The following is a 23154-nucleotide window of genomic DNA, read 5'->3' as shown; positions in this document are numbered from 1 at the left end:
GAAAAAAAAAAATTAAAAATTAGTTATATTGTGGCAGTTTTAACTGGTACGAGGCACCAGATTTGTGCCGGTTAAAACCGCTACAATTATAAAAACATGTTCAGATTGGACGAATTTGCATCAGTTTTAACCATCACAAATCTGGTTATTCATACTGGTTATAACCGCTGCAAAAGCAAGCGATTCGCACATGCTACCCCGCCGGTCGTAAAACCGCTACTGAATGTCATTGCAGCGCATAGTAATTACATCGTATCCGTAGCAGTTTTAAAACCGCTGCAAAGGAAATTGTGGCGCTTAAAACTGCCTAGATAGATCAAAATTTGTGCTGCGATTACCTTAATTTTTGGTAGTGTATGTTAAAGAATGGAAAATTCTGAGTATTTTGACAGGAAAAACTCAAAGTTTCATTGAGTGATATTAAATCTAAGAATTTTCATGTAATTTGTTAGTTATTTTGGTGCTAATAGAAAGTGTTATAGAATGATAAAAGATTTAATATGATATTTTAAATACTATCTATGAATGATTTTATATTTTACCAACATTGAGTATAAGTGCAAGTATTTTCTCTCAAAAACACTATGGTCATTATGCAAGAGTATTTAGGTATTCTTGCATTATGTTAATACTATTTTTATGTGTTGAAATCATTTATGCTCATTTATTTTAATAATATCATATCCTTTCTTGTTCATTTTGCTTGAAATGTGTAATGCATTGGAGAGAATGGTGGTGGAATGTGGAGAATTGGAAGAATATGGTGGGTGTCATGTAATACACAAGTGAAGTTATAAGGGCCCTTATGTTCATGATCATGTAGAAGTATAAGTGAAAATGAAGTTATAAGGGGAGTCAAGATGTCTTTAATTCCTCTATTTGTCTTGAGCAAAAGCGAGATTACCAAGTGGAGGTATAAGGAGGCATAAAAAATATGAATATTATGTTATATGCTACTTCATATTATTTATATCTGATGTTGTTTAAGTTTTGATACCATATTAAGTGAAATGTCTATATTATGTAACCATGTTTATATGATATTGTTAAAGTCTTATTCAATTGATACCTATGCTACTATTATATGTGCTTATAAATAACATTATTTAAATGTTAACAAAAAATTGTTAAATATATTATGCAATGCAAATGTTAGGATAATCCACTTTTAAATGTAACATATTATTCATGTAATATGGATTTATATAAAAGTTATTTCTTATATAATTGCATTGAACTATATAGTACCAGGGTTCAGATGACTTACTAAGCATGGATTACTTATTTGTTGGTGGAATTTTGAAAACAAATTTTGAAAATATTAGTTTTCTTAGGGAATTTTAAAATTAAGGTCGAATTCTAATTCTAAAGTTGAATCAACTCGGTAGAAAAAGTACATCACCCCGAAGGATGAAAATAAAATTTCATAACGGTGTTCAGACTTAGAACTATGAAACTCATCTTGAATATCATGACCGGATTCTAAAGAGAACTTCGTATGGCCCCGAGGGAACAAAGTGAAGTTCAACTAAATATTCAATTATAATATTCAAGAAGTACAATCATCAAATTCACATCCAAAGCCTTATCAAAGAAGAACGTATCTCCCCGAAGGAAGATAACACCATTCGATGATAATCCTTCTAATGTAATAAAGTCGATCATTTTGATTTTTCTCCAAAGAAATCTAATAAGATTTTAGAAAAATTAATTTTAAAATCAGGTGCATGTATGGTTCCAAAACTCCTACGAGTGCAAGCCCTCATAGTAATTATATCATAGGGAGATAAAACCCCCTATGAAAACTCTCGATTAAAATAGTGATGGAATTTTGTTAGATCTTCTAGGAGTGATATCAAAAAAATGGATGAAGTTTGGAAAGTCAAGAGGGAATGGATCAAGATTGAGCAGTTATTAACAGAGTTAAGGGAAGAGAGGTAGGGGACACTTTAAGATCCCAGAACCATCCAGAAGTGTCCCAACTTAATCTAAGTGTTGGGCTTTATATTTTAGGATTGGAATGATATTTAATTAAAGTTGGATATTTTATTAGAAATTTGGGATTATATTCCCGAAATTTGGGGTCTTATAATCAAAGATCTGCCCCGGATCCTAAATCTAATTTGGACACTGGACCACAGTCATCCGATCCTAACTAATGCAGTGCAAGGTCTGGACTTATCCCGGCCTGGATTGGGGAGCCAGCTAACCACCTAATCGATTTTAAAGAGATGGGTCCAGTCTTTTATGAAAGAGTGGTAGGGACGTTGTATTTAAGGTTTTGGAGAGTTAGGGTCGACATCTAGAGATTTTCCTAATTTGCCCCTTTAACTTATGTTGGGTGCAAAAATGTTAAAGACTAATGCAATTAAAATTTTAACTCTGTAAGTATGTTTCTAACGCAATGCGTGCTGGTTGACAACTCCAAATTAGATATGCTTGAAATTTTAAAAACATGCTTAGAAAAAAAATTTTTAGAAGACTGAACTTCCCTAGGTCCGGCACCTCGTCCTCATAGGTCAGACTATCTGAACTCTACTCGCACCCGGGGAAGGGTCTAAATGAAGGAAAGAGTAATGCAAAAATATGCATGCGACCCCGGGGTCGATCCCTAGCTAATTCCCTATATTCGTTATCTTTCTATGTTATTTAGACTTACTAAAATTTTAGACTTTAAGATTATGAACATAAAATTTTTTACACCGTCACGAGCCTCACTAGTCCATGCAAAAATAAAAGCGGCACACAATCGCTAAAAAACTAAGAAAAGTAAGCAATCCTACAGGCAATCAATTCGTCACATCAAATATAAATTAATTAATCACTAAATGTCCATAGGCAAAGTTGCCTTGCTTATTACAAACCAGGGTCTTGCAGAAAGAAAAGTGGCCGGGCACCACTGACAACAACCCAGATTCTAAACCTAAGAATGACTCAAGTTATTTTGAGTGGGATACTCTCAGTCTTCAAGTCTTCAGTCTTCTTCTCCTTCGGGCTTCTTTCCTTCAGGCTTCTTGGATCCTTCGTAGTAGACTACTCAAATGGATAAGAGGGCACTTCCTTTAAGGGGAAGGCCTCTCTTTTCTCTTTGTGTAAGGAAGAAGTATGGTCCAAATTTGGATCTCTAAATAGAAAAGGTCTACTCCCCTGAGGGGCATTCTTTTCTCTTCGGAGTCCAAGCTTTGGACCTATGTACCCCAACTCAAAACTAACTTTCACAACACTTAACAATTACATAAATTATATTTGTATGAAAATAAAATCTAGACTCACCTGTAGGGTTATCCTAAACAGTTAATAAATAAAAAAGCAAGTATTCACAAGCAGTTATATATATGTGCAGAAAAGTAAGTAAACACACTAGCCACGCTCTTTTTATTTGGGTTTTTAGCAGCTGAAGCACCTATGCAAGCATTTATAATAATTGATTTTTTTTATTAACTTAGCCCCCCTTTTTATTGCCCTGCATGAGCGTGGCCACCTGCAGAAAATTGTATGAATATCCAGATCGTACCTAACCTAAGGGTAACCTAGTCGCCAAACACATCAACCATCCACAGAGTGCTGTAAAGAGTAAACAGACACATCAAAGCAATTTCATCCACAACATGCAGTGAAAACTACGAAAAATTCGGCACACAGAAGTAAAGTAAACACCGGCCTAACCTAGATCTAGAGTTGGTTGTCCTAGCACATCATCTAAAGTATGTGTAGAAGGTCGTGTGGCAGGGGTAGATCCTAAGGTGGGTGAATGGTTAAAGTTGTTTAAAATCCTGAGTTTGTTAAGGCTTAAGGAGAATTTATGTTAGAATTTAAATATTAATACATTAAGAATTTTATTTAAATTTATTTTAAGGGTTAATTGATTACTACATTTGTTTCACACCGAGGCCATGAAGTTTATTTCACCTTCCTTGGGGCTAAGTTAATAGCCTCGTAGGCCTCGGTTACTCAGTAGCAATCGGGGTTGATTAAGTTATTTTAAGTCAGTTGGAATTAAAGGAGTGGATTAATATTAAGGGGAGTTGGTTACTGATTTTAATGAGTTGGTTGAGAATTTTATTAATCAAATTAGAAAATTCTGGAATTTTAAACAATTATTGGGTTTTAGGGAAACAACTAGATATGTTAACTAAGGGGTCAAAATTTGGTTTTTAAAATTAGAGGGAAATTAAGGGGTATCAAATTTTTAATAAATACTAGACCTTATTATGAGTTGTTAGACAGGTGGTACATTCAATTTGGGGTTTTCTATGAAAAGTTATGATGTTTAGAAGTTTTAACCCGATTTTGACCTAAAGTTGACCAAAAAATGTTGACTTTTTGACTTTGACCAAATTTTGAGGGTTTGACATTTTGAAAAATACTAGATTTTAATTAGAGTCATTATCCACTGAGTTTGATTGATTTTGAATTTTCTATAATTAGTTATGAATTTTGGAAATTTGGGTATTTATTGGAATTATTAAATTATTTCAATTAAGGGCCCTTTTAATGATTTGAACCCAAATGAGTCCCAAACTTCTTGAAATCAACTCCAAAGATCAGAAATGATCTAAGGAGTGACAAGCAAGTGTTTAAATATTTTTTGGGATTTTTAATAATTTTTAATTAATTAAAATTGATTAAGCATTGATTTCAATTAAAATTGAATTAACATGGATTACAAAGCCCAATTAATAAGATTTGAATCTCTACTGATTAAGGGGTCAATTAGAGTCATTTAGGAATATTTTAGGGAACTTTAGGAATTAAACTTGATTTATGAAAATTTTATTAAGGCCAAAGGGGTGATTCTAAGGGGGAATACTATGGTTTCTATTTGGTGAACCAAATGGTACCCAAACTTGGTGAAATTTAGAACAGGGAATCACCTGATCCCAAGGCCTAAGTCCATCAAATTTTTGCTCATGTGGAGTACTCTAAGGTGGCTAACCAAACCATCTAAGGTGAACTCTAAGTCACCTTCAAAAAATTCTAGGGAGATATCCTAAGTTTGGATTGGGGCAAAATCGCTGGTTCTAAACTCCATATCCTACACATCATCATCACACAAAGAATCACAACCTAAATCTCATTGGATAGGTCATGGTTTCAATTTGGATTTAAGGGTCAAACCATGACCCTTGAAACCAAAATTGAACATTGATGCCCTTAAACATTTCAAAGAGAGGAGGAAAAATTTGGGCATGTCATGGACATGCCCAAATTCATTCTCCCAAAATTCCAAGTCCAGGGGAATTCAATTTAAACAGTAATTGCAACAATTAAAATAACACTCAAACTGAAATTAAGCTTAATACAGATGCAACCAGGATATAGAACCATAGGGCTTTTATAGATCTCACTGAGTCCTTTCGAATGAGCCTAAGAACACCTAATTTGGCCAAGTGTGCAGGGAGTTATGGATTTTTGAAGTTTTCCTAATTTTTTGTGAAATTTAATCTGGCCATTACACAGTCAGCCGGCGCTTTAACACGCGGCGCGCCATGATTGGTTGGGCAATCATTGGCGTTGACTGTTAATAGTCGGATTAACTGTGGCCGTCGGATGGAGGATCGGACGGCTAGGATTAACAGCGCCCCGAGACTGCGGGATCTAATCTGCGCCGTTGACCGAAATCAACGGCCAGGATTTCATCTTCAACCTCCCGCGCGAACCCGAGACCGTGAACCTTCTCCGGCGTGATCCGGGCGATCCCGCCGGCGAACTTCGATGAAATTTTACAGGGAGGATCAGGACGGAGGAAACCTTCAATCCAACAGTGGAAATCTGTTGGGGTGAAGGTTTCCTTCACACTTGACCGAACTACCTAGCTAGGGAGCTCGGGATGGAGGAATTACCGCAAAGAAGGCCTCAACGAATGAGCTTCTCTATCGGGAAGCTTCAGGAGGAGATGGCGAATAGATCCCCTTCAGACGCTGGGACTGGAGGACGGCCAGAGGTACGACTTCAAGCGAGACGCCGAGAGCTTTCACCTGAGTTCGCTCGAACGGATTGAAGGGACCGTCTGGGAAGCTAAGGGGAGGAGCTGGGAGGTCGAAGGAGCTCTGGGAATGATTTCGAAAATGCCTGGGATCGATCCTTGAGGTCTGGGGAGTTCTACCCTATTCAGCCATCTCCCGCGAGCTCAAACGACTGGGATTGAGCTGGGGAGGCCCTGGATTGATGCCAAGTGGAAAGGGGCACCATCCCAGAGGGCTCATGAGGGTCAAGCCGGTGAGCCACAGCCTTTGGAAGGCTTTGGATCAGGACTGGCTGGGGGGGACCACCGGAGCTTGTTCTCTAATGGGTTTCGACTGCCGCCGGCAAGGGTCTGGGTCGGGTTGACCAGGGAAGACCGATGGGGACGTGCTGGAGTCGAGGGTGAGGTTAATTGAGCCTGGGGAGGCTTGGTTGGATCTGGTGGCTCAGATGGACCCAAACCTGCTCGGTTTGGGTCGAATTGAGCTCGACCCAGGTCAGGCCAGACCCCTAGGTTTGATGTGGGAGGTAGGTCCAGGTCTGGTGCACCTAATGCAAGTGGCAATTGGGTTCAATTTGGTCTGGATTTGAAAATGGCTCGGGTTGATCCAAATATGCTTGGTTCAGGTTGATTTGGGCTCAACCCAGGTCAGGCCAGACCATGGGCTTGATATGGGAGGTGGGTCTGGGTCTGGTGCACCCATTGCAAGTGGCAATTGGATTCAATTTGATCTTGGTTCAAAGATGGCTCGGGTCTATATGGTTTTGGCTATTTTGAGTTAGCCTAAAACCTGACCCAAGTTAGCTCAAGGCATGGGTTAGGTGGAGGAGGTGTGTTGGACCTAGGGCCACCTATTAGAGGTGGTTATCAAGTTTAATCTGGCTTAGGGCAAGAATTGGCTCAATCACAAGTGGTTTTGGCCACTTTGGGTTAGCCTAACTCTTGACCCAAGTGGGTCCAGAGGCTGGGCTGGTCAACGAAGGTGTGTTGGGTCAAGGGGGACCCAATGACACCTTGATTTGAATTCAATTTGATTAAGGTTGAGAGATGGCTCAAGGAAGACCTCCCTTTGGTCACTTGGGTCAAGCCAAATGGCTAACCCAAGTGAGCCCAAGTCTTGGGTCTCCAAGAAGGGTCTCTTGGATGCCCAAAGGAGTCATCCCTTGGGTTCAACTAGATTTGGAATGGTCTTGTTCCATGAGTTTGGATGAGAGGAGGTGTATGGGTCATTTGGTCAAACTTGGTTGACTTGGTCAACCAAGTTGACCCAAGGATTGGAATTGAGTTAAAAGGGTCTCAAGAGTCATTTGAAAGCATTAGAGAGAGATCTCAAAGGTTGGTGATCAAATCAAGTCAAGTCTAGGTCAAAGGTCCAAAAATTCCCTTAAAGGGGTGTTTTGGTCATTTTGTCCTTGAGTCAATTCTGGGTCAATTTGAGTCTAAAAAAATGCAGACTATTGTTTGAAAAATCAAACTCATGGTATTAAAGGTGATCAGAGGGTTTGAGGAAGGCTCAAAGGTCAAATTCCATTAGGTGGAATGTCTAGTGGCATAGACTGTAAATTTTTGAAGGTTTTATAGCCTTTGGATTTGGATTAAGTTTGCAGGGTTAGAGTCCTCCAAATGAGCTCAAATTTGGAGGGTTGATAGTAGAGACATGTCACATCAATATGCAATTGACAGATCTTGAATCAGATGTCAATTGACTGGATTTCAAGGTGGTGGAAAAATCACCTAGAATGGGCTTTAAGACCTAAGTCTTTAGCCTAGGGATTCTGGGTTTGGATTGAGTTAAGATTTGAATTGAGCCTAAGGGCTAGGAGCTAGGAAGATCCTAGGATCTAGGACTCAGAGAGGAGTTAAGAGTGACCTCATACAAAAATGAGGTCAACATTATTCTTTGTATTTCCAAATATTTTTAAGAAAAGATAAATCCCCTATTGAGTAGATTGGTTTGATAGAGGCTGTCAATCAGGTTGGACTTCATGATTATGTATGTTTAGTATGCATACATGTATTCTTTTATCATTTATGAGTACATTTATATGTTAGATGAAATGGAAATGAAATCATTATTGATGTACATAATCATGTTGAAAGTGTTGGATGAATTTGTGTTTTCATCTCCACATATATTAGATGTATGTAGAATGGCTCAGTGTTGTGTATTGAGGAAAAGTACGGAGAGGGAAAATAATTATTCCAAATTAGGTATTGGGAATTCGTAAGTCAAATATTATAATCTTGACAATATATGAACTGTTTGGGTGTAATGGGTTGTATTAGATTCGGTTGTGACATAGGACTTCACAGTACAATAAAAGTATTAGTAAAGAGACACACTGCAATTTAGTTTGACACAACATAAATGCAAAGCTATTTAAGGATGAAATTAATAGTCTTTACCCACTCATAATGTTTGAATGGGTGATGAAGCTGAGCACCATTAAAAACATATGAATGGAGTCATAATTACTCTTTATGAGGTCCTCATGAAAAATAATGACAATAAGTTAACACTAATGACACAAGATGGAATGTTCTTTCATAATCAAATTAAATATGTGCTTAGTTGCTTCCTCACTTTCATGCTTCTCTATCTTTGTTGCCATAAATGTAGTATATAGGTAGTTATCTTCATCATTTAGTTCCCATTTTATTCTGATGTATTAGAATACCTTCTTTTTAGTTGTATTTCTATCAATACTAATAAGTGTCGTACCATACTCAAATTTTGTTTTATAATTATTTGTTTATTATGTTATCTTCTGACATTTAGGCATAGAACCTTTTGTTATTGCAAAAAAATATTTCTTGCTTTTATAATCAAATTATAGCGTTTGCCTTGCTTAGTAATGAGTAATAATCTTCAGGATAGTCTTATAAAATTGCAACATAGTTGATAAATATATAGAGGTTAATGATACTATAAGTGAACTAATTTTATTTTTCATGGAGGATAATAGCTTATCATAAGATGAGCTATGACTAGGAAGACATATATTCAACAATTTATACGTTGGTCAATAATATGTAGCCGATATACTTTTTAGGGTATATGTTGCGGTCCCATAACTATTCAAACTTTGAGCTGAGACATTTCAACAACTAAAGGAGTTATTAGTTAGTCGCAGCTTGTTAAATGACTCGACATGTATGATTACCGATTAGCAACTTATGGAGTTATTACGAATACACATACTTACAAATAATTATATGAGTTTTTTTTTTCGGAACAACCTCCAAATAGTGAGTTAGCATTTTAATGTAGTGCTATAAGCAACAGTTTTTTAGCTGAAGAGTTCATTAACTTGGTACTCATGAAAGCCCACTGCTATCTATTCATAAAATCAACCCCATAGTTTAATTTATACCTCTAAAATGCAATTGAAGCTATAGATGATACCCACATGCTTGTAGTTATTTATAAATAATTGCATAGTAGACATTGAAGATATGCCAACGATATCATTTGATTGATAGTTCATTTATATCACATATATTTGGATGGAGTTTGCAGTAGATATGAGGGTATTGTGATGGACAATGGAGGATGGAGAGTTTATAGTTCCACATGGTTAATATTAATTGGTTGATTTTAGCTACACTAAAACCAATAAGCTAATGTACCATTCAGGAGATTCTGATGTCGTTTAAGTAACTGCAATGGAGAAACGTCTCGCAACTAGTCAGCAATCATCGTCACACATAATTATGCAACATAGTGGAGATAATGTTTGACATTTGAAAAGAGAGGTTTCAAGTATTAACTCAAATGTGATACTTTTCTTTGACGGTTAAGATATATTGTGCTTGCATGTGCAACCTTGGATAATTTCACGGGCCGCTACTACAAACACAATCAGTATTTCAACATATTTCAAACAAAAAATGTAACATGACAACGATTTGGGTGAGGTACATGCCAATAATAACGGCCATAATGTGCTTACAACAATTATAAGAGAGAGTTTGAGGTGATGCAATGAGACATGCAATCGCCATTGACTTATGAGAAGCACATGTAAGACTTCGGTTGGGACGACTTTCTTATTGCTTCGTAAAGTAGCTTTCTATTACAAATATTTTGATTTTTGTACTAGAAAGTTGATTTAAGAAGCGGTTAAAAAGCCGTCCCAAACAGACCCTAAATTGTTCATTTTATTAAGCAGTTATTTTTTTTTTATATTCAAGTGGCAATTTACAAATGCATTAATCCATTTGCACAATGACATCAATAAACTTGAGATGCATGCTAACCACTAAGAAATAAAAAAATTTGGTTTTTAATTTATTGGATATGATGATGCTCTTGATGTTCTGGATATTTATATGAAATATTCTTATATCATTAGAATTTCTTTTGTTTGAATCTTGTTTAAATTAATCATCTTAAATCATAAATTATATTACTAAATAATTTTATTCCTATAATGCCAAATAATTTTCATAATTTAAAACCCTTACAATTTAATATAATTGAATTTTAAAATTTATTACATTATTAGAAAATATTAGAAAGGATTCTTTATTAAATTTAAATGATAATTTGACTTTTAATACTAAACACATAAAAAAAAGATTTAAAGACTTGACATTGATGTTAATGAAGATGTATTAAATTCTACTCAAATTAAATTCTACTTATAACCCAACAAGTCTTTACTAATTTTAGGCTTAATTTGTGATGATTTTTTTTTTAATTTTTTTATAAATTTTTTAAAAAATTTATTATTTAAAATTCTTTTAAAAATTATCTTCTTAGTAATTTTTTTAAAATAATAAAAAATAATGACAAAATAGAAATTGAAAAAAAAAAAACGAAAACTGTCTGCCTTAGGGGATATTTCATATCGGATTTAAAGTAGGATATACGCCAAATTTATGGTAAATCCTGTCAAACAATTTTCGAATGAGCAATAAATCTGAATGCCTCCTAAATCTCGAATTTACAGATTAAGGGGTGTTTGGTTGCCTGCACAATAAACACAGTATAAAGTAAATGCAGTGTAAAGTAAATGTAGTGCATTCCAAATACTTTGACGCAGTTTCGTTGTTTGCAAAGTAAACACAGGAGAACTGTTTCCCTTATTTGGTTAGATATATCTAGAATAAAGTAAAAGCAATGCATTTGTAATTTTTTTTTTTTGTCATTATAACTAATGTATTTATAAAATCAGTTATAATTTTTTTTTGAAATTATATGATATAATATTCAATCAGTTTACCCTCTAAAGAATATCCAACTGTTCGCACTTATTCCGATAACCATTAACAAGTGGAGATTCTAGTATTCCTTCAAGTTTGCATGGAAGCCCTCCTGCATGTGGACACATGTGGCTCTAAAATGAAGCAGAAACTCATAAAAAGGACCAAACACCATGCAATTAAGTACTCAAGCATGAAGAACATAGATTTTGCAGCCCAGAAACAAGTGAATGCCAACAGTAAAGGCTTGATCTTTCCAATCATCATTCAACAATGTTCCACTTTTGCTACAACAAGAGAGGCAAATGGCAAATACGATAGAGTGATGCACAATTAACAGAACAAGCGCTCAACAAGCATCAATAAATTGGGTTTACCTTATTCAGGATAGATGAATAGTTTGGATTGAGTGTCGGAGGCTATGATGTAAATTTTACTTTTATTCTCTAAAGAATATGTTTCTTTTATATTATGTTGATTATCGGCGGTGGAACGCATGGAGTATATCTTAATGTTTCCATACAAAATTCTTGGTATCTTTATTGTTTTGGTTGTTCCTGATTATATTGATTATAACAGAAGTTAGTTCTGTGGCTATTGTGTTGTTTGATGGAGTTTATATTGTTTATTTCTAGAGTTACTATTGCTGTTGTTGTTGCCTTTTGGTACTAATGTTTGGATTAGTTCGGAGCTATAATTTTTTCTATGCTGCTGATGTTGGGTATGGAGTTATTAGGTCTGGGGTTGGAGTTTTGATGCTATTATTGCTTATGTGATTGAAGTTTTCACAGTTGTTTGGAATTGGTTTTGGTTATTTTGTTATAAAAAGTCTTAATCATACCAAGGCCTGGGCCAATTATGCCAGTTTGGGGCTTCCATTCTAACTAACTTATCCTGACTAAGATTTGATTTATTACATTTAAGAAAAATCTTTGAATTTTTATATTATGCTTTATCATTAACTAAATAAGTGGATTTTCATATGCGGTTTTATTTTGCTTCAACTTTGTTTCTTTTATCATGTAGGTGTATTTACTTCATTAATATAGGCTATTTATTTTCAGGTATGGCAGGTACATCTGTTGTTGGGGATCAAGGAAGCACTTAAGGTTTTCGGAAGCCCACTTCTTAGGGAGACCTATAAGGCACTTGTCAAGGCCGGACAAATCAATGGCAGCATCTTCGTCTTCCGCGGTCAAGCTCGAGATAGCATCGCCGTCGTTTGTTTTGAGGAGCTTCTTGGCTCTCTCGGAGGTCGGATCCCACGAATTATCTGGGTGCGGTCGGAGCTCAGCCTCGCCGTGGGCAAAGCAGCAGGCGTCGCCGTGCCGGCAGACCCCTCCAGGCGGCCGGCGGAAGAAGGAACATAGGCTTCTCTTCCAATGAGAATGCGAATCTACTCCTCGCTTTCGCAATCCCCTGGTAGAAGGACTGTTCTCTTCCTTCTCATCACCATCCTCCTCTGACCTCAATTTCTCGGGCAGGTTGACTCCGCAACTACGATTGTCATCTCCAGGTACGGGGGAGGAAGCATTCGACGGTGGATTGGTCTCTCCCCTTTCGCCTCCAACCGTCGCCAATTTCTCCTCCATCTCCACGTCCAACTCCATCGCCGCCATCCCTGCCTTGCCTCCCTGAGAAATAGAGAGAATGTTTGAAGAGGTCGTAGAGCTCGCGGACTTGAGAAGGTTGTCACTTGTCCGTCGGGATCTCCCACGTCAGTCGACGCCGAAGTGAAGGAAGATCTCCACGACGGTTTTGCGGAACCAAGCGAAGCGACGATGCTGGAACGTCAGCGTGATCGCAGGAATGGAGAAGAGAGCAAGGAAGAATAGAGAAGGTTAGCTTCTGCGAAATCATTGCTCAACAGCTGCCAAAGAATTTCTAACCCGCTAAATTTGAGCGGGTATGGAAGTCACACTAACTGCCTCCCCTAATACCCCGCTATTACTTCAGAGGTATTCCTTTCGTTCCGCTCAAAAGTAACCAAACAACCGAATTTAGTAAATACATGTAATTATTTTACTTTACCCTCCTAATTTAGGCAACCAAACAACCCCTAACTGAATCCTGTCGTTCGGCAGATTTAAGAGATTTACCAGCTTAGGAGTGAATACTTACTATGAGAAAGATGTTACATTCGCAGCGAGTGAGCTCATGTCATGACATCAAATCCGATGTCGTCGAACAAGCGAATCGACGAAGCAATGGTTGCTAGGAGAAGCTACAACAATGAAACACTATTTTACGTGAAGCACGCGAAGTGTAGCAGCAACAAAGAAATGGCCACCAAAAGAAGCTTGAACGAAGAAATGGAGAAGTTACACACAACTCTCCTTGGCCTATTGGTTGAGAGCTTAGGCTTCCAACTAAGAGGTCCAATGTTTGAGTCTATGTGTATGCGTTGTGTGTGTGAATTTGACTTAAATGGCCTAAATGTCCAAAAAAAGAAAAAAAAAGAAATGGAGAAGTTGAACAGCAAACCCCTAGGCGACCTATCAATTAAATTATAAATTAATTCTATTGAACTTAATTAATATAACAGGAATATTAAAAACTAACTAGTTAATTAATGCCATAATCAAAATTATTTTTTATAAAAAATTCTTAAATTATTAATTAATTAATTAGCCTTGTAATTAACAATCCAATATCTAGTTATGTAAACATAATTAAATAAATAATAAAAAATAATTAAATAAAATTTTATAAATTTGAATTCACAAAATTTATTAAATCCCACTAAAATAAAATCACCCTCTTACCGTTTATCGGCACCGCATCTTAAACTGTTATGCTTCCCATCCTTAGAAAGTCCTAAACCCTCGCCTCGCCTCGCCTCGCCTCGCCTCTCTTTCTATCTTGTTCTCATTCACTTCGTCTTTTAATTTCTCAAAAAATCTCCCTCTCCCGCCTCTTCTCGTCAATCCTCATGGTCTCATCTTCTCCAAGAATTCTTCTCTGCGGCGATGTCCTCGGTCGCCTCAACCAGCTCTTCAAGCGAGTCCAATCGGTCCATCTCTTCCCTATCCGGCTCTCTCTCTCCCACCTACTATATTTCCTGCTATGGTATCAAAACTAACCCTCATCCTGGTTCTCTTGCCTCCGTCCTTAAATCCTGCAGGTGAATAAGTCCACCGGTCCCTTCGACGCTCTCCTCTGCGTCGGCCAGTTTTTCCCTGACACCGCCGATAATCTGGAGGAGGTCGCTAATTACCTTGATGGTTTGTCTCCCATCCCCATCTCCACCTACTTCATTGGAGACTATGGTGCTGGAGCCACTCGCTTCCTCTCTGCTGCCGCCAAGATCCCCTCCAACAAGGGCTTCAAGATGGATGGCCTTGAGGTCTGCCCTAATCTCTATTGGCTCAAGGGTAGCGGCAAGTTCTCCTTCCATGGTATGTACCCTGTTTTCTTACCTGTCGCTTCCCAAGTTTCTCCCTTTGTTATATGCTGCTATTGATGGTACTAATTCTTGTGCACTGCTTTGAGTTATTGTAGGTTTATCGATTTTTTATTTGTCCGGTAGGCAAATTCCCGATGCCGAAGGTAATGGGCGGTACAGTAGAGACGATGTCGATGCATTGAGAGCCTTAGCGGAGGAGCCAGGAGTTGTGGATATTTTCATGACATATCCTTCTTCCTTTTCGTTTCTGGTTCAAGTCATGTTTTTTTGAAGCTTGTTCATGTTGCATTGGTGTTATCCGGCTTCCTTGACTCGTGATTACTAATGAATGGCCATCTGGGGTCTGGAATAGAACTGATTTATCTGAGGCAGCCCTAGGAGTATCAGATCCTTCGGGCAGTGATCCTGTTGTTGCGGAACTGGCTGTGGAGATAAAGCCTCGGTAAGTGTTTGATTGTGATTGGTTTTAAATTCAAATTAAGTTTGGATTCATGCTGGGTAGGTCTACCATGAAAGCTATAAATTTGTTGAGAGGTTTGATGGTGAATTATAGAGAGAGTAAAGAGCATTTACCTATGATATTTATTGATTTAGAGAAAGCATATGATAAAGTCCCAAGAGAAGTGCTCTCGAGATTTCTAGGAAAGAAAAGAGTTAATTATGTTTTTTAAGTCATTAAGGATATGTATGCAGGTGTTGATATTTGTGTTCAAACATAATGTTATTTGACCAAGTATTTTCGTATTTTAGTTGGATTACACCAAGGATTAGCTTTAAGCCCAAAGCTTTTTGCTTTCATCATGGATGTTCTTACTGGACATTTGCATGAGGATGTACCTTGGTGTATGATTTTTGCTAATGATATTCTTCTTGTTGATAAGACTAGAGGAGGAGTTGAAGAAAAACTTGAATTATAACCAAATACATGTAGTGTAATTTTAGGAGCAATAGATATAATGGTGAGATTGTGACATTCTTTGACCATTTCATTAAAAAGACAATACGTTTAAGTTATATTGGGTCTATTGTTCAAAGCGATGGTGAAATAGGACAGGATATTATTAATAGAATTCATGTTGGATGGTTGAAGTGAAGGAATGCATCGGGCATTGTAGTGGATAGAGGTTTGTTATTGTTGTTGTTGTTGTTTTGTTCTCCTCTTATCAATAATTGATCTCTCGTCTATTTATTTGTAATTGACCTTGTGTCTTATTTATTAATTAATAAAATATTTGGAGTATGATTCTATCTTATTTTTAAAGAAATACCTATTACAACTCAGCTACCATGGACAAATATTTATGGTTTGTGACTATTCTTTTTGTTGTATCTACTTATTTTCATGGTTACTCTCTTTCACGTATCTTCACATAATTTTTGGAGTTGATTTATAGACAAATTCATTCTAGATTCTTGCTTCTGTTCTTTGTTGTGGAAAGCAAATATGTTTTTGGTTTGTTCACCATATTTGTGCAATTGAGGTTGTTGACCTTTTGTATAGGTATCATATTGCTGGAACTAAAGATGTATTTTATGCACGTGAACCTTATTCCAATGATGATGCTGTACATGTTACTCGTTTTCTTGGTCTAGCTACTGTAGGGAACAAAGAAAAACAGGTATAACTTTTTGAACCTTATACTTTTGTGTTTCTGACCTTTGCTTTCATTTATCAATGTAGTAATTCCATCCGGGTCTTTTATCTGGCTTGCAGACTTATGAACTTTTGACTTCTTTGCTTATTGTTACTTTGTTAATCACATTTCTGCTGTACAAAGTTCTGTGATGAATCTGAAAGTCTTGTAGTGGTCTGCTTGAACGCTTATGCTACTTAGCTCGTATTGTGCAATGCAATATTCATGGTTAGGTGTTAGTGCTAACTAGCAATGTATTTGGCATCCAAGGGAAAAACTGTTTAAAAGGAGAGGAACGGCTGATGATTGTTTCCATGTATTTACCTACTTATGCCAAATCAATTCTAAGAATGCACTTTATGATTGGTTACCCCCAAAACTTGCACAATATTTAATAGTCTAAAAGCGTATCTTTTATTGTATGTGGGACCCATTTAGATTGTATTGTGATGTCAATTGATGATGGTAATCATGATGAAAAAATCCAAAATAGTCTCTCGATTATTCGTTTGTAGTCAATTCAATCCTAGAATATTATATTTCTTCAATTTTGTCCTTTGACAGTATAAAATTGATCCTAAATGTTTCTTAAGAGAGAAATAGAATTTGGGATGCAAAATTGATCCCACGTTAGTGCTTTGATTACATAAAATTGATCCCCATTTATTTAATGAGGGACAATTTTGAATCAATTTAATATATGTGATGAACTAAATTAAAAATAAAGTGATGCTTTGTAAATTAACCACATATGAACAGTTGAGTGATGCTTTGTAAATTAACCACATATAAACAGTTGAGGGATTACATTTGGCCTTTTCTTATAATCATGTAAACCTATCATCCAAGGGCCCTAATTGTTAAAATCACTGAATTGGAGAGAGAAAAAGCTTAATTTTATTGCACAAAATTATCCCTATTTATAGATTTATTATACAAGATATCTTAATGAAGAAACAACCAATTATAGAATAATGCATAATTGCCCTAATATAATTCTTTCTAAATCAGCCACCCAAATATGGAAGAAGCTTGGCGTGATCCAGGTGAGCCTCCCACGAATTCCCATCTTGGCCATGGGATCAAGTGTCAAGGGATGGTTGGGATTTAACAAAGATTGACATGATCTAGATGAGCCTCCCACAGATTTCCATCATGGCTGTGAGATTAAGTATTAAGAGACGATTGAGATTTAACACTCCCCCTTGAGTTGGGGAATATAGATCTGTCATTCTCAGCTTGGTAATCAGTCCTAGGAAGGTAGAGTTATCAAGTCCCTTAGTAAGAATGTCTGCAATTTAATCTTTTGATGAGACATGATAGATACATATAAGAACATTATTTAATTTCTCCTTTATAAATTGTATATCCACTTCTATATGCTTAGTCCTGTTATACTGAATCATATTGTTAGTTATGTTGATTCCTGATTTGTTGTCATAGTGTAGCTTATGGGTCCTTCCCACTTTATTCTTAGGTCTTCTAGAATCATCTTGCTCCATAGTATCTCATACATTCTTAAGGCCATAGCTCTGTACTCTGCTTCTGCACTGGACTTTGCCACTATACTCTATTTCTTGCTCAATGTAATAAGGTTTCCTTCAAGGAATGTGTAGTATCTTGAGGTAGATCATCTATCTATTGGTGATCCTGTGTAATCTACATTATTATATGTTTCTAGGGTTATTTCACAGTCTCTTTTGAAGAAAACCCCTTTACCTGGATTCCCTTTAAAGTTGTGCAGTATTCTGTCTACAGCTTGTACGTGAGTCTTCTTTGGATTTTGCATGAACTGGCTGACCATGCTTATATCAAATGCTATATTTGGTCTAGTGTGAGAAAGGAAGATCGATTTTCCCTCAAGTCTCTAGTAAGCTCCCTTGTTTATGTCTGGTTTTTTTAGCTTCCTCTAATTTAAGATTTGGTTCTACTGGTATTGGTGCTAGTTTACAAGCTAGTTTATCTGCTTCTTTAAGAAGATCATTAATGTATTTCTATTGTGAAATGAAGATTCCTCTGTTGGAGTGGATCACTTTAGTTCCAAAAAAATATTTTAATATTTCAAGTTCTTTGATCTTAAATTCCTTGGCAAGATATTTCCTTAAAATCAGTTTCTCCTTTTCATCATTTTCAGTCAAGATGATATCATCCACAAAAACTAATAAAATTATGCCCCCCCTTAGTCTGAGTGCTTGAAGAATAATGTATGGTCCCCTCCTTGGCTTCGCCAATATCCATTGAGTGACATAAAATTTGATAATCTTTCAAATTAAACTCTAAGTGACTGCTTTAGCCCATATGGAGTCTTTTTTAACTAACACACTTTGTCACCTCCAGATTTTTCATTGCATCATGGTGGAATCAATGTTTAAAATTGCGTAATCGGGTATTGAGGCGTTTTTCGTTCGTGAGGCGAGGCGTAAGCCTCAAGGCGTTTTGAGGCGTAAGTCTCAAAATTAAAAAATTGCGTAAACATAAAATCATAAATTTTGTATATACTAATGAGTAAATAATATATAAAACATAAAAATGCATAAGATATGAAATGAAATCAAAATATCTCAATAATAAGACAACATGAAATATAATTCAACTTAAACTCCATTTTTTCCAAATCACAGTATTCTTTTCATTAACATATAATTCCAAAAATAAATAACAATGACATATCACATAAGAACTCACAAGTCATCAGCACTGTCATCACTAAGGGGGTCTTCATTTGAATCATCAGTATGATGAATTGCTCTCTCCCCTTCGTCCTCTCATATAGAGTCCAATGTCTCCCAATCAGGTCATTCCTCAATACCAGTTATCTTCTTTTTCCCTAAATATTTTTGAATAATCTCAAAATAAATAATAGTGTAATATGTTAATAAAAGTCTAAGTAAACTTTATTATTTATATACCTTTTTTGATTTGTTCTTGAGTTATGATGGATGTAGATGCTTTAAGACCATCAAAGAAATCAATATTTAAATCTTCATCTTATACTTCAGACGGTATCATTTCATTTTCATCATCTACAAACCACTCATCATCAGATGCCACTTCCTTGTAAAGCAAAGGATATTCATCATCCATTAATCATTTTTTCTTCAAATTCTTATCTCTGAATCTTCTATTATACATAATGTACACCCGTGAATTTATCCTCAATGTGGATAAGCAATTTCTCCTTTTTGTATGTACTTGATTGTAGGTACTCCAATTTCTTTCATAGCCAGATGAAAAACATGTCAAGCCCAAAACTTTCACAGCAAAATGCTGCAGTTCTGGAATCCCACCGCCAAATTGAATCCACCACTCAATTAATATTTATATAAGAGAGTTTAATTAATGCGAAAAATAACTTTTAAATAAATGTTTTAAACATTAAAAAAAATTACCTAGAGATCGTTTGTCAATTGTATCCTTTGCTTGTTGTAATCTAAAAAAGTCTTCTTTGTTCCTAAAAGGTACAAATTGTATGTAAACATTTGATATTTTAGTTGCATCATTTATTAGTCGATCCATGTAATGATACTATCCCGACTTTATTTCAGAGTTTGTAGACTTATTCTCTGCATATTGATATTGAGGATTTAGGTAATAACCAACTGCATGCAAGTGCCGGTGAAGTTGTGGCTCCCATCTATCATCAATAATATTACAAATTTTCCTAAAGTACCCTCTTCGCCTCCTAAGTTGGAGACAATCATTTCTTTGGCTTCATCCATGGCATTGTAGATGAAATCATTGCAGGCTTCTTCTCAGCATCTATCATCCTTAAAACTTGAACCAAATGTCTAGTGGTTATAATGACATATAAGATACTTTGTCAAATTATATCATTTAAAACAATTTTTCTAATATCTTTTTCCTCAGCTTTCTTCACTCAAGCACAACTCAATCACTGTGTAGATGTGAATATAGCCTCTAAAGGTTGTCTAGCATTCATCATGCTTTCTAAGATCAAGTAAGTGGTGACAAATCTTGTTGCTGCTGGCCTTAGAATTTCTTTCTTTGAAAATTTTCTCATAAGAACTAGATTCCAAGAGTGGCTGTAAATAAATTTGGTTATTTTTTTTGCTTTAGTAAGTGCATTCTTATGTTGAGGTAGCTTGCAAAGCTTCTCAAGAATCAGATATATACAATGTGCAGCACATGGTGTCCAATACAGATGTTTCCTCTTCTTCATAAGTTTGTTACCTGCAGCCTTGTAAGCACTTGCATTATCTGTCACAACTTGTACAACCAAATGTTCTTCAACCTCGTCAACAATGCTATCTAATAATTCAAATATGAACTCAGCATGTTTGACCTGGTCAGATGCTTCAACTGATCTTAAAAATACATTATTATAATGATTATTAATGAGAATATTGATTAGACTTCTATGTTTAATGCTAGACCACCCATCTGACATAATTGTTAGTCCTGTTTGGGTCCAAGTCCTCTTAATTTCTTCGATGCTTTTATCAGTGCTTTTCAACTCATTCAGAATCCATGTTCTCAAATCATACATGGTTGGAGGTTTGAACCCTCTCCCAAATTCTCCAATTGAACGAATCATGTTGTAATAGGCAGGTGATGTTGCAACATTAAATGAAATTGCATTTTCATAGAAGAATTTGCCTATATCCTTACACACTCTTCTCCTTGTCTCCCTTGTATTTTCTGGGGCCATCTTCTGTGTAATAGGAGGCATATCCTTTGATGTGTCCACCATATAATTATCCATAGGCTCTCTAGCACTCCTAGATGAAATGGGCTTCATCGAAGAAGACAAAATCTTTAACGCTGCGCTCACTCCCGTAGTAAGAGCCAACATCAACTCTATCCTCAAATTGTTTCTGTGCAATATGTTTTGACGTGGTAGACTTATTCATGTATGATTTTATCTCCTCACTTACATTATCATGAACTTTGGAGCGTGGATTAACATTCTTGTGAGACCCTGAAAGGTGATCTTTCATCCTAGTCACACTACCCTTCATAATTTTATCACAGTAATTGCATTTTAGATAGATATATATTTTATCACTTCCCCATACATCCACCTGAGTGCTATATTTCCGTGATGGATCTTTTTTATGACCTGCCGCAGCTTTATCCTTACTTCTAACCATCCTTTATGAGAAGAATATATTAGTATAATATATCAAACCCCTAAACATAATGCTTCATTTATTCTATATCAAGAAAACTTATATAAGCATGCACTCATGAAGAAGCAGATTAATACTAACAACTACTACTAAATATGATGACTACAACAATATACCGGTCTGCCAGGGGTCCAAGGGGTGCTGCCCCCTGGCAGGGTTCGACCTGCCCGGTCAGGTCGCGGGGTCAAGGGGCAGTACCCTTGCGGGGGTTTCTAGGGGCAGCGCCTCCGGAACAAAATTTTATTGTAAGAGTAATTTTGAAGTTTTGCTTGTTTTTAAAGTTCTTAAGTTGTTTGTATGGAAAGATACCGAGCGGTACCGAGCATGTACTGCTCGGTACCGAGCATGTACTGCTCGGTACCGAGCATATACTTGTTCGATACCGAGCGATACTGGCTCGGTACCGAGCATGTACTGAGCGGTATCGAGCATGTACATGCTTGGTACCAAGTTGTACCAAACATTGTTGTACCTAGCGGTACCGAGCATGTATCTAGTGGTACCAAACATTGTTGTACCGAGCGATACTGAGCATGTATCTAGTGGTACCAAACATTGTTGTACCGAGTGGTACTAAGCATATACCTAACGGTCTCAATGTGGAAGGAAGCGGACGCCAAACAAAGAGGGAAAAAGGTCGCGGTAGAAGATAACTCCAACCCAACTCGCGGTAAAAGATAACTTCAAGCAATAAGCGAAGAGCAACTCAATGTGGAAGGAAGTCGACGCCGAACGAAGAGGGAAAAAGGTCGATCGATGAAGAAGGGAGAAAACCTATTTTTGGTAAATGACGGATGACCGGGCGGGGGTTGGGGTGTCCCAACTGAACAAATATATATTAGGTTGGTTTTTTTTAGAGGCGTACGCCTGTCAACCATGAGGTGAGCCGCGCCTCAGTAAACTTGAGGCATACGCTTCAAATCCTGAGCTCATTGTGTAGGCTTTGAGGCTTAAAGGGGTGAAATTGCGCTGAGGCGCGCCTATTATTGCGCAATTTTAAACCATTGGTGGAATCTTTATAAACATTTCTTCCTTCAAGTCTCAGTGTAGAAATGTGATGGGGACAATTGAGCTTGGAAATTCTATCAGAGACGTGGCTGTTGATCTACGGCCACGATTGAGTCGATGTATTTATGAGTCGTATTATGTATTTGTCTTTTATTATGTTATGTTGTATTTGCTTTATTATTTTTCTGCTTTTACCCCTTACTTAAGGGAGGTCGTGTGTAAGCCCCAAGGGCATCGTCGTTTTTTATTTTGAGTTCTTTGTACGAGGCTATATATAGCCCTTATGTTCTCTTTTTCAGGTTTAATGAATGAATAAATGATAAAATTTTTCCATTGCTTGAGTTCTTTATGAGATCTTGAGAGTGCTTTGGAGACAAATCACTAGGAGAGGGAAATCGGATCACCCACCAACCTTGGAGACGGCCGGGTTCATTATTCTTCTTCACTATTTCTTTTCCTCTTTCTTTCATCCACTAGCCGCCGGCCTAAGGTTCCCCCACACCACCCCTATGCCACCGGCCACCTTAGCCACACCCCACTGTCGGTTAACTCCCCTACTCCACAAAGCCACCTTTCCTTCTCCCTTTTCCCCACCGAAATCGCCACAAGCCCCCAACCTAGGGTTGAATATATAAAGTGCCAAGTAAAATGTAGCATCATACAATAAATGATGAGTCCTATAAATTAAATTATTAAGCATTAAGAACAAACCACCAATTCCATAATGCATCATAAGATGCTTAATAAGGCGAGTAAAATCTGACAAAAGAGGGATGATATTTC

At 36.7% G+C, this 23154-nt stretch overlaps 1 protein-coding gene across 2 annotated transcripts in view; it reads left to right on the top strand.

Moving 5' to 3' along the window:
- Window positions 1–14015: 14015 nt before the first annotated feature.
- Window positions 14016–23154, top strand: part of LOC110107706 (zinc finger CCCH domain-containing protein 59) — a 79424-nt gene continuing 70285 nt past the window's right edge. For both annotated transcript variants that reach the window (XM_028699425.1, XM_020838046.2), the window contains exons 1-5: window positions 14016–14186; window positions 14298–14571; window positions 14675–14804; window positions 14902–15021; window positions 16081–16198. In XM_028699425.1, the coding sequence (XP_028555258.1) occupies window positions 14106–14186; window positions 14298–14571; window positions 14675–14804; window positions 14902–15021; window positions 16081–16198 (723 nt within the window). In that variant the 5' untranslated portion in view covers window positions 14016–14105. The remainder of the gene's footprint in view (window positions 14187–14297; window positions 14572–14674; window positions 14805–14901; window positions 15022–16080; window positions 16199–23154) is intronic.

This window comes from Dendrobium catenatum, unplaced genomic scaffold (assembly GCF_001605985.2).
Source record: "Dendrobium catenatum unplaced genomic scaffold, ASM160598v2 fragScaff_scaffold_1284, whole genome shotgun sequence".
In the NCBI taxonomy this organism is placed as follows: domain Eukaryota; kingdom Viridiplantae; phylum Streptophyta; class Magnoliopsida; order Asparagales; family Orchidaceae; genus Dendrobium; species Dendrobium catenatum.
This window is presented reverse-complemented; position numbering and strand designations above follow the sequence as displayed.